Consider the following 12,470-nt stretch of genomic DNA (forward strand, 5'->3'; position numbering starts at 1 on the left):
CTTCCTGGGGGTGGAGGGAGGGAGGTGATGGTGAATGAAAGTAGGTCAGGTGGTGGCTTGTTACTTAGCCAGTCAGTGGTGCTGGGAGGCAATGAAGAACATAAAAAGACCCTGCTGGATTCGGCCATTGGCCTATCTAGCCCAGCATCCTGTTCTCACAGTGGCCAACCAGATGCCTGTGGGAAACCCACAAGCAGGACTCAGTAGAAGAGCACTCTCCCTTCCCTTGGTTTCCATTGTGGTCCTGAGCTATTTAAGGCTTTATAGGTCAAAACCAGCACTTTGAATTGGGCCCGGAAACTAATCGGCAGCCCATGCAATCAAGCCAGAATTGGTGTTATAATGCTCAAACAGTCTCCCCTGCTGAGCAACCTGGCTGCTGAATGTTGTACCAGCTGAAGTTTCCAAACCGTCTTCAGAAGCTGCCCCATGTATAATGTGTTGTAGTAATCTAACCTAGAGGTTACCAGAGCATAGACAACAGAATTTAGGCTATCCCTGTCCAGATAGGGGTGCAGCTGTGCTACCAAGCTGGTGGAGGGCACTCCGCACCACCAAGGCTACCTGATCCGCAAGCGACAGCAATGAATCCAGAAGTACCCCCAAGTTATATACCTGCCCCTTCAGAGGGTATGTAGCTACGTCAAGATCATGCCACTTCCCATCCATTTGGTCTAGGGAAATGCCCACTAACAGTGCCTCAGTCTTATCTGAATCAAGGCAAGACCACAGTCCAGCACATCCACATATACAGGTGTAAGAAGTAGAGTTTTGTTTGACAATATACTTCAAAGCATCAGGTGACCCCACTCAACAATTTCATGTAGATGTTAAGCAGCATGGGGGATAAAATTGAACCCTGAGGAACCCTCCAAGGGGCTGAAGAGCACTCCTCAAATATCATCCTCTGGAAATGATAATCAAAGTAGAACCAGAACCACTGCAAAGTAGTGCCACCAACTCAGGCAGCTGCTCTAGAAGGTTACCATGGTTGATGGTATTGAAAGCAACTGAGAGGTCAAGGAGAAATTAACAGGGACATTGTCTCTCTCTTGCCAGAGATAATAATCAAAAAGGGTGACCAAGTAGTTTCTTTGCCAAAACCCTGATTGAACTGGATCTAGAAAATCAGTTTCCTCCCAAAGTGCCTGGATCAGGTCTGTGACCACCTGCTCAATAACCTTAACCAAGAAAGGGAGAGTGGCAACTGGTCAGTAATGACTTAAGATTTTACCATGGCCGCCTTCAAGCAGGCAGGGACCACCCCCTTTTGCAAGGAGGCATTAATCACCTCTCTGGCCCAGGCAGCTGCTACTTTTTTATCAGCCAAGAGGGACAAGGGTCCAGAGTGCAAGTGGTCACCCTGATGGATCCACACACCTTGTCCAGATCCTTGAGCCTTACCAAATGAAACACATGAAACACATTCAACACAAGAAGACTAGACTGTACTCTGGGCACCTCTTGAGATTTATCTGTTCTAACAGCGGAGTCAATTGATTTTATCCTCAAAATGCTTTGCAAACAAGTCACAGTGAGCTACTGTCAGTTCTGCTACTTCCTTTGGGCCAGACTGTACTATCTGGAAAAGCTCTGCCAGATGGCATAGTGAGGATGCAGTGGAGGCAGCAGTAGATGACTTCTTTGCTGCCTTCACTACTGCTGTTAGGCTAGAAAACCAGTGTTTTCTTCCACTTGCGTTCAAGCCATCTCCCAGCTTGTTTCATTGCCCTAAGCTCCGAGGTATAACTTGAGACTCTTCAATTAGAAAGAATTTGAGGCTCAGATGGGACGGAAAGGAATTTGGAATTGACATTGCTTTCAGGTATTTGCCTCATGCATTCAACAGCTCTCTGTGTGCAGTAGATATTTGTTCACATTTCTATCTGAGTGGGTAGTTTATGCAAGTCTCTGACTCAGCAGCAGTCAATAAGCTTGTTCTTTGTTCCCAAATCATAGCATCTGACTGAGACTTACCCAGCGTATCTAATCTTCCAACAGGGACCTTCAGCCAGGGCAGAAGTATCTTATTCACATGTGGACCTTGAGTGGCCTCAGTGCAGAAGACCATCCCACTGAGAGCTTTGCTACTGCACCCGTCTACGTGTGGACACGTGAGTTTGATAGAAAATTCCCCAACTTGCTTCTTGCCACCCCACCTTTATTGCCCACTAACCAACTTTTTAAAAGCACTTTTTCCCCTGTGGTGAATCGTACTTGGCCTGAGCATTAGGTTCAGAGTTGGAGCGCAAAATGCTTAAGGGAGAGTCAGGTACAAGAGTCCTATTTAACAACAAACTCCTATAAGGCTATGTACCATACTACTTTTCATTAATATATGTTCAGAATAACTGAAAAGCTCTTTTCCATGTGTGTATATGTCCATTTTATATTTAATGTTGCACAACTGCAACTATCAAACTTTTTTTGCTAGATTTCTGAAGCACTTTAAGGAGGTACCTGCTAAATTTGGAAACTTCCTTTTGCAAGTGCAACTAGCAGTTCTATGGTAGAGGTTCCCTGCAGAGCTGTTACAGGCATCCTTTGCATAGTGCCTATGACAGTCCCTCCTTTGTCCCCATGTCTCTGAACAGTTTCTCTTTCTTCTCTGGGAATGCAATGCCTGTTTCTTGGTAGAATCCCAATGGCCAAATAACAACAGAGCCACCCAGAGGCTTGCAGCAGCCTAAGAGGGCACCTTTGTTTAACCATTTGAGAAAGCATGGTGGAAAGAGAACAGTTATGCCTCCAAGGGCTCGCTGCCCCTTGTTTCAACTGCCCAGTGGATGAGAAGAATAAAGTGCAATTGAAAGGAATTCCACATTGATCTTCCTCCTTCTCCCTGAACAGGACCTCTTCCTCCTAGAAACCTCACAGCATCCAGAGTCACAGCCACCTCTGTTCAGATGGTCTGGGAACAGCCCCTGGTTGGCACAGTGGAAGGTTACATCATCAATGTCACCACCAGTCAAAGTGTGAAGAGCCGCTACGTGCCCAATGGGAAGCTATCTTCCTACACAGTGCGTGACCTGAATCCAGGTCAAAGATATCGCTTATCAGTGATGGCTGTTCAAAACACAGATCAAGGACAAGTAACTAGCGAGCCTGCCCACCTGTACATTACGGCCTGTACGTCCAGCCTCCCATTCCCTATGTTCATAGCTTCCTGCAAGCCTTTTGTTTCTTTTGTAATATGACTTTATGTGGGCCCTAGCCTCTTAGGATGTCAGCATGTATATTCAACATATCATCATATCATGAGAGGGAGAGAGAGAGATCCATCTACAGCAAAAGATAAAGTTCTCTGTGATGAGGAATTTTCTAAGCGAGAGCAGAGAATATCCATTTTACATGCTGCTGCCCTGGGGATATGTGAGTGAGCAAGAAACAATTAATTACAAAATTAGAAAGGTCCTCTTTAACACCCCCCTTGCTTTTGCTCATTTTGAATTTAATATCCTTGCAGATATTAAGAGAGCAAGTAAATTGTGGTTTTTCAACAACAAAATCAGCCAAGGAAGAGGGCTGAATCCAATTAGAATTGTGACTTTCAGAGGACTTAACCCATTCCCACAGTACTGTGCTGTCTGCTATTTTGTTGGTGTGGGAGCAGGGTCATTGAGAAATAAAACTACCACCACCACTGCACCAAAGCCTAATCATAGCTACACACCCACTGCTGTATATATATTTTTAAGGGAGTAGGAGATCTAGCTGGAGAGGGGCCTCCAAGGCAGATCTTATTATGTGGGCAAGTTCAAGTGGAAAGAGGCAGTTCCTGAGGTACTTGGGTCCTAAGCCGTTTAGGGCTTTGTAGGTCAATAGGTAAAGGTAAAGGGACCCCTGACCATTAGGTCCAGTTGTGGCCGACTCTGGGGTTGTGGTGCTCATCTCGCTTTATTGGCCGAGGGAGCCGGCATACAGCTTCCAGGTCATGTGGCCAGCATGACTAAGCCGCTTCTGGCGAACCAGAGCAGCGCACAGAAACGCCGTTTACCTTTCCGCCGGAGCGGTACCTATTTATCTACTTGCACTCTGACGTGCTTTCGAACTGCTAGGTTGGCAGGAGCAGGGACCGAGCAACGGGAGCTCACCCTGTCGCGGGGATTCGAACCGCCAACCTTCTGATCAGCAAGTCCTAGGCTCTGCGGTTTAACCCACAGCGCCACCCACATCCCTTATAGGTCAATAGACATACCCTAAATTGTACCTGAAGAAGGAGTTGGTGTAGTTGTAGTAAAGCTGGCATGATTCACTCAGTCCCAATAAAACATAACCTTCTCTGGTCTGCAGTGCAGAAGGATGGCACCCCAGAAAGGCGCTGGAGCCAAACAGGGCATCCCCGTGTGCTGAGAAACCGGGTCCCCCCGGCATTCCTGCCAGAACTGCGTCTGCTTGCTGATCACAATGCCCCTGAGGAACCCTCACAAGCACCTAGGTAAAGAATGGGATTCAGTTGCCATGCAAAACGAAACAGGTTCCACATTGTGACTCATGAGTGCTGAAATCGGAGTATGTCAGTTCAGCTGACACTGTATCACAAATGAGAATGTCCAAGTGTTTTTTCTTTTTAAAGGTTTACAGAGCTAGTGGATGGCAGAGGGAGGATCACCACTAAATTCAGCAACTTGCCCAGTAGATCTGTCACTGTGAGAACACGTAAGTGCCCTTCATCCTCCCTCCTTGTATTCTTTGTCTCCTAGCGGTGCACTAATCCTCAGGCTAAGGTATTGTTGGCTTCCTTTTTTAGAACCTGAGGCTCCCATGAAAGTGGAAGAAAATGGGGAGGAATCAACCAAACAGGTCAGCCAGGCACTGCACCTATCAGAACCTGAGAACAGCAAGAGGGAAAGTAAGTTTAAAGAGATAACGAGCATCTCTGGAATAATCCAGAAGTCAAAGATGGTACAAGGCCACACAAATAAAACACACAAATAAAATATAAGTCCGCTAAAAATGAAAATACACTTAAAAGCCTGGGATAGCATCTTTGCCTGGCACCAAAAGAATAACAATGTTTGCAACAGGGGAATTCCACAGATGGGTTGCCCATCCACCTTCCATCAAATAGGAGAAACTCCTCAAGGAACAGGCACTTATTGCTTTAGGGGGGGAAATAGCTTTGTTGTGATAATAATTAGGATTACTCTCTTTTTCTAAAGAAATAGTAATTGCTGGATGAGCCTAGCTAGAGATAGAACTTCTCTCCTTTTTATTATTTGTCATATACTCTCACTGCTACTTAAACCATCCGTCAGTCTAGTCTAGTGTTCTTTGATAGGATCTCACTGATGTGAATTGAACAGTGGACCCTGATCTTACTACTACTCAATCCAAATATAGGCTATCTTGCTGCTGTATGTGTAATCCTGAACGATATGCACAGGGATTGAGTATTGGTCTCTGTATATACCCTGTTGGGATGTCATGTGGACCATAAGCTACACTAACAAATTGAACAAAAAACAGGCCATGTCTGATCAGTAGTGACGTTCACAGAGATATAGAAAGGAACAGCAAGATAAAATTATGCATAGCCTGTTAAACTGTAATAAGTTTCTGTTTTAATAGAGACACATGTAAGGATGTGCACATGTATTTGTCATTAACAATAAAGTGCACTTCTTGAATACTGTTTTTTTCTGCAAGAAAATTGTCACTTAGGTGACAAGTTATCTCGGGGACACTTCACAGACAGTCCTAAGTTTTAGCTGGAGCAAGGAGAGAATCTTTCTAGTAACTAAGAACTAGGATTGCTCCTTATGATGTGTATGTTACATTGCACTTTTCACCTCTAGCAAACACGTTTTGTATTGTTTAAAAAAAAAACACAATAGAAGTGTGTGTGCACGTGTCAGAGCTGCCCGAGATCCCAGCTCACAAAGGACCAACGCCGTTTCGTTGTTAAGTACGAAAGTCTTTATTGAAGTTCAGTTTCACTTCCACAGCCGCAGCGTGCAGCTCTACGTCTCAAACTCTAGACCGCTGAAGCTCTGTCTGAATCTCCTCCCCCCAGACACCAGTTTAAGACTCTAGCCTTGCTCCACCTCTTCCTCTGCTCTTTCCTCCTCTGGTTCCGCCTGCCCGTCGGGGTCTCGCCCTTTCTAGACTCTTCTGACGCTGATTCCCCTGAGTCTTCCCCCTCCCTCCGGCGGGCTTTAGGAGCTGGTTCCCAATCCGGGTCTCCTGCTGTCCCTCGCGCCTGTACATTTGAACTTGGTGCGCGCGCCCAGCCGGCAACTTTCCTCCTGACCGTTTCACTGCTGCTGTCACTGCTTCCCCCTTCGGGGAGGCTAGCTGCAACTGACCTCCCCTCCGTTCCCCCACTCTCCGATGGAGGCGTGGTCAGCCCTGACTCATCTTCTCTCCCCGCTGAAGGAGACGCCGGTCCTGACACATGTGACTCTTCCCCCCCACTACGCTCTGGTGGGGAAACTGGTCCTGATCCCCCGCTGCTGCTTTGGGGGTCCCCGCTGGCTCCTTGTTTCTGGTGCGTCCCCCCTGGGACCCCCCTTGCCCTGACCATCGGCGCCCCCTTCTGGGAATCTTCTGATTCGCTGGAGAAGCTCATGGAATCCCTCGGGTCACTGTCATACTCCCCTACGCTGCCCTCGGATTCTTCCCCTTCGCTCTGAATTTCCTCTCTCCCCAGAGCTCCTGCTCCTGAGCCCCTGACAGCACGCAAATGACTTTTTACTTTCTCAAACACTTTTTTTTTACTCCTGCTTTTTTTCCAACTAGCATGTGGGCAAACTAGTCATATACAAGGTTGTTCTCTGGCTTGGTGGACTAACTCATGATCCCAGCTTGGGCACTTGCATGGTTGGCTACAGTAAATGATTGCAGTTGACAATTCCCACCCTCACCTAAAGATTTGACATAATAATGAACCATCCGAGGAGTTTCCCAGCCCCTGCAGGATCCCATGGCTCACTCCTGTACACAGGACAGACATACTTGCAAGTAACTGTGAAGAAAGCTAAGCAACTTGCCTTTGATTCACCTACTCTCAAATCTGAATGCTAGCTCCCATTTTCCTTTCTAACATAAGTAAGACATAGTACTCTGCCTGTTGCCTAGAAGTACTATTGATGCATGCTTTAACTGTTGAGTGCAAATTCCAGGATATCTTCCTTTATGCAGCCATATAAATTTTCCCTTGGTTTTTTTGCTGGCCCATGTAGAACCAGCATGGATAGCTGGCTTGGATGAATATCTGATGTTTCCTCCCTTTATGGTCTTGATTTATGGGCTACTACTAAAATGAGGCTGCATTTTTAAGTTGTATTTTAAGCCGTATTTTAATTGTTTGTTGTTGTTGTTCTCTATTATGTTTTATTGTAATTTGTATTTGTAATTTATTTATTTATTGTAATTTATATTATATTTGGTGTTAGCTTCCCTGAGCCTGGCCCTGGCCGGGGAGGGCAGGGTATAAATATTACTACTACTACTACTACTATTATTATTATTATTATTATTATCATTATTATTATTATTATCCCTTTCATCACCAGGTGGCAAGCAGAACTGTTCCATAAACTTCTGCCAAAACGGGGGGACCTGTGTTGCTGGCCCAGAGTCTTATCACTGCGATTGCAATCCTGGATTCAAGGGCAGACAATGTGAACTAGGTGAGTTAAGAACAACACAGGCTTCTCTGGACTCTCCTAACGGTATGATACTATGGGTGCTTCCAGATGTGGATGATTTTTAATTGTTTAGTGAATCTTGACCCTCCTCCTAAAGGAGCCCCCAGGGCATCAAAGGGTGAAGTGATAAAACAAGTGATAAAATAATACAATTAAAAATAGAAAAGTTAAAATTTTAAAAACAACTAAAAACATGTGAATATTAGTAGCACCCAGTTGTTCCTGCTCTACTGCAAGTAGAAGAGCCACTCTGATTCCAGGCTTTACACTCTGCAGCCAAGTGGGCAACCATCCCTTTTCCCAGTCTGTATGCAATACAAAGGCACCGTGGGTTGGTGGTTCCTGTATCTGGGAGACCGGCCAGTTGCCTATTCTGGATGGAGTTCTCTCAGAAAGAAGAGTTTTGGGGTGCTTCTGGGTCCATCTTTGTCTGGACACTCTGGTTGCCTCAGTGGCTAGGAGTGCCTTTTACCAGCTACAGCCGGCATGACAGCTACAGCTGTTTGTGGACAGGGTTAGTCTGGCCACAGTAATTCATGCAATGGTAACATCAAGGCTCAATTATCACAATGCACTACCTTGGGCCTGTTCTGGAGGCTCTAGCTAGTGCAAAACGCTGCACCCAGGCTGTTGATAAAACACTTCGTGCAGTGCATAGTCAAACTACAGAGCTTGCTCCCCCAGGAGGCAGTGATGGCCACCAACTTGGATGGCTGTAAAAGAGAACTAGACAAATTCATGGAGGAGAGGGCTATCAGTGGCTACTAGGCAGGAGTGTCAGCTTGGCCCCCCTGCCGTGGGTGCCCAGGGCCGTGGGTGCCATGCAGCATGAATGACCCTGGCACCAAAATCTGTGGGTGCCCAGCCCCTTCATGGGGAATTTTGTGGGTGCTCAGGCACCCAGGGAGTTGGCACCTATGCTACTAGGTATGATGGCTATGCTGTACCTCCACAGCTAGAGGCAGCAATGGAACCAGTTGCTGGAAACCAAAGGATGGGAGAGTACTCTTATGCTCCCTGGTTTCTAGTTGGCTATTCTTATACTCTTTATGTTAATAAGGAGAGACCACTGCAAGCAGATAACTTCAGTGCTCAAAAGGTTGGGCTGGCTGTCCATAGGATACTGGGAACAGGTTCGAGGTTCGTTATTAATTTACAAGGCCCTTAGCAACTTGAGTGTAGGGTAACTCAGGGACTGCCTGATCCCTTAGATTCCTGCTTGATCACTGAGGTCTTTGAAGGGGTCGCTGTTAGTGGTCCCCTGTGGCTCAGATGCATAACTTGTATCTATAAGGAGCCATGTGTTCAGGATGGAGGGCCCAGTTTTATGGAGCTCCCTTCCAGTTTAGCTGAGAGAGGCCTCTTCCCTGTTGAACTTCTGGCGCTTACTGAAGACGTCAAGATTTTTTTGGTTATGGGAATACAGTGCTCTCTCCTTCCAAACTGTTGGTTTAATGAGTCTGCTTATCTCCCTTCACTCACCAGCACTTGGGGCAGGAATATATTTAGAAGGCATTGGTTCTGAGTCAACCCACCTTTGAATAATAGGAACATTTAACAATGCTTAGAAAATGGACTTGAAATATATCTCTTTGCTTATTATAGTCCTCCCTCCTTCCCTAACCATGCCAATTTCTCCCTTCAGCCTGCAAGAAGGTGCCTCAGTCTTGTACTCGGCTTTACTCAGAAACCAAATCCTTTCCAGTCTGGGAAGGAGGTGTCTGTCATTATCTGTAAGTACTGTCTCACAGAACATTAATTCAGAGATCAAATTAGCTCTCAGTCCCATTTTGATAGATAGGGCCTTGTACATTCCATTTTTGTTGTCCTGCTATTAATCCCCATACACAGGAATATAATTTAAAAGTACATGAACATCTGAAAATACAAAGAATTTTGTGAATTAAATATTCCCTGTTCTATCAAAAAAATGGTTCCTAGGATCCTAGAGAGGAGGCAGGAATAAATGCAGACAGTAAGCCAACTGAAGTTTGTAGTGTAGACATACACAAATGGTTGCAGAATGTGATTGCTGTGCAGCTTCTAACATGTGATAGATCATGAATGATGCAAATGCTGAGCAACTCAGGGAATGGTGAGGATCTCATAATTTGGCTGCCGGTGGTTTTGGAGGGGCAGGCACTTGGGGGAAGATAGGAACTTGAGGATATACAAATGTCCATTTTAGTGCTGGAGGTTTCTCTGTCAAAGTAGGAATGTTGGTGGAAGTTAGGGAGGTCCAAGCTATGTGAGAGGTTCACAACCAACATACTGTTCAACTATAGCCAAGCAGACTTTTCATCATTCCTACTCTTAACTTGCATTTGCTGTTGTGGTAGATACAAGAGGATCTACAAAGTGCACCAGGATGTCTGCTACAAGGAGAGCTGTGAGAGCACTGTTTCAAATAAGGCACACAGCAGGTAAAGGAATGTTGGTGGCTTTGTGGGAAGTCATAGCTGTGGGGGAAACCCTTGGAATGCAATATCCAGCTCCTGATTTCTGACATTACTGATGGTTTAGGTTAGCAGCAACCATCTAATCTTGATGTTAACTTATGGGTTGTTTTGACCGCTGGAGTGTTTAAATCTGTGATCATTTACTCAGTCAATATTATTGCTACTTTAATTCTGCTGCCATTGCCCAACATGCTGCTGGAGCAAAGTAGCATTCAGAACAAGCAGAGTATGTTTGAATGTTTTATAGATTTAACGTTCTCTTGTTTGTTTCAGAAAACAAAGTAACAGACACTGAAGCCATATAGTAAGTATCTTTGCAGGAAAATATAGGGAATAATAATAATAATAATAATAATAATAATAATAATAATAATAATAATAATTTATTTATACCCCGCCCATCTGGCTGGGCCTCCCCAGCCACTCTAGGCGGCTTCCATAGAAACCAAAAATACAGTAAAATATCACACGTTAAAAACTTCCCTGAACAGGGCTGCCTTAAGATGTCTTCTGAATGTCAGGTAGTTGTTTATCGCTTTGACATCTGCTGGAAGGGCGTTCCACAGGGCGGGCGCCACTACCGAGAAGGCCCTCTGCCTGGTTCCCTGTAGCTTTGCTTCTCGCAATGAGGGAACCGCCAGAAGGCCCTCGGCGCTGGACCTCAGCGTCCGGGCAGAATGATGGGGGTGGAGACGCTCCTTCAGGTATACTGGACCGAGGCCGTTTAGGGCTTTAAAGGTCAGCACCAACACTTTGAATTGTGCTCGGAAATGTACTGGGAGCCAATGTAGGTCTTTCAAGACCAGTGTTATATGGTCTCGGCGGCCGCCCCCAGTCACCAGTCTAGCTGCCGCATTCTGGATTAGTTGTAGTTTCCGAGTCACCTTCAAAGGTAGCCCCACGTAGAGTGCATTGCAGTAGTCCAAGCGGGAAATAACCAGAGCATGCACCACTCTGGCAAGACAGTCCGCAGGCAGATAGGGTCTCAGCCTACGTACCAGATGGAGCTGGTAAACAGCTGCCCTGGACACAGACTTGACCTGTGCCTCCATGGACAGCTGTGAGTCCAAAATGACTCCCAGGCTGCGCACCTGGTCCTTCAGGGGCACAGTTACCCCATTCATGACCAGGGAATCCTCCACACCTGCTTGCCTCCCGTCCCCCAAAAACAGTACTTCTGTCTTGTCAGGATTCAACCTCAATCTGTTAGCCGCCATCCATCCTCCAACCGCCTCCAGACACTCACACAGGACTTTCACCGCCTTCACTGGTTCTGATTTAAAAGAGAGGTAGAGCTGGATATCATCCGCATACTGATGAACACCCAGCCCAAACCTCCTGAAGATCTCTCCCAGCGGCTGCATGTAAATGTTGAAAAGCATGGGGGAGAGGACAGAACCCTGAGGCATCCCACAAGTGAGAGCCCAGGGGTCTGAACACTCATCCCCCACCTCCACTTTCTGAACACGGCCCAGGAGGAAGGAGCGGAACCACTGTATGACAGTGCCCCCAGCTCCCAGCCCCTCAAGACGGTCCAGAAGGATGTTATGGTCGATGGTATCAAACGCCGCTGAGAGATCCAGCAGAACTAGGAAACAGCTCTCACCTTTGTCCCTAGCCCGCCGGAGATCATCAACCAGTGCGACCAAGGCAGTTTCAGTCCCATGATGAGGCCTGAATCCCGACTGGAAGGGATCCAAATGGTCCGCTTCTTCCAGGCGTGCCTGGAGTTGTTCGGCAACCGCTCACTCAATCACCTTGCCCAAGAATGGAAGATTTGAGACTGGGCGATAGTTGGCCATCGTGGCCGCATCTAAAGATGGTTTTTTAAGAAGCGGTTTAATAACCGCCTCTTTCAGTGGGTCTGGGAAGGCTCCCTCACGGAGGGAAGCATTCACCACCCCACGAAGCCCATCGCCCAGTCCTTCCCGGCTAGCTTTTATAAGCCAGGGTGGGCAAGGATCCAGGAGACAGGTGGTTGGTTTCACTCGTCCAAGCAGCCTGTCCACATCCTCGGAGGTAACAGATTGGAATTGATCCCACTCAACTTGACTAGACAGAACTCTAGCACTCTCCCGCCCCGGCCCTGCTCCCACGGTGGAGTCTATTTCTTCCCGAATCTGAGCGATTTTATCTGCAAAAAACTTTGCAAAATCATTGCAGGAGAACATGTGGCCCATACTGGGCCCCGATGTTGCAGGTGGTTCGGCTAAATTGTGAACCACCTGAAAAAATCTCCTGCTGCTGTTTTCTGCAGATGCAATAGAGGCGGTGAAGAAATTCTTCTTCACCGTCGCTATCGCCACTTGATAGGCTCGACGTTGAGCTCTAACCTGTGTCCGGTCAGATTCGGAATGAG

At 46.6% G+C, this 12,470-nt stretch overlaps 1 protein-coding gene across 3 annotated transcripts in view; it reads left to right on the forward strand.

Annotated features, from left to right (window-relative positions):
• SNED1 (sushi, nidogen and EGF like domains 1) overlaps positions 1-12,470 on the forward strand; it is a 73,932-nt gene that overhangs the window by 56,859 nt on the left and 4,603 nt on the right. For all 3 annotated transcript variants that reach the window (XM_083613679.1, XM_083613680.1, XM_083613681.1), the window contains 9 exons: positions 2,002-2,114; positions 2,851-3,129; positions 4,294-4,438; positions 4,577-4,659; positions 4,751-4,852; positions 7,518-7,634; positions 9,298-9,385; positions 9,992-10,075; positions 10,385-10,415. In XM_083613679.1, coding sequence (XP_083469805.1) covers positions 2,002-2,114; positions 2,851-3,129; positions 4,294-4,438; positions 4,577-4,659; positions 4,751-4,852; positions 7,518-7,634; positions 9,298-9,385; positions 9,992-10,075; positions 10,385-10,406 — 1,033 coding nt within the window. In that variant the 3' untranslated portion in view covers positions 10,407-10,415. The remainder of the gene's footprint in view (positions 1-2,001; positions 2,115-2,850; positions 3,130-4,293; positions 4,439-4,576; positions 4,660-4,750; positions 4,853-7,517; positions 7,635-9,297; positions 9,386-9,991; positions 10,076-10,384; positions 10,416-12,470) is intronic.

Source organism: Podarcis filfolensis (genome assembly GCF_964270895.1).
Source record: "Podarcis filfolensis genome assembly, chromosome: 5".
NCBI lineage: Eukaryota > Metazoa > Chordata > Lepidosauria > Squamata > Lacertidae > Podarcis > Podarcis filfolensis.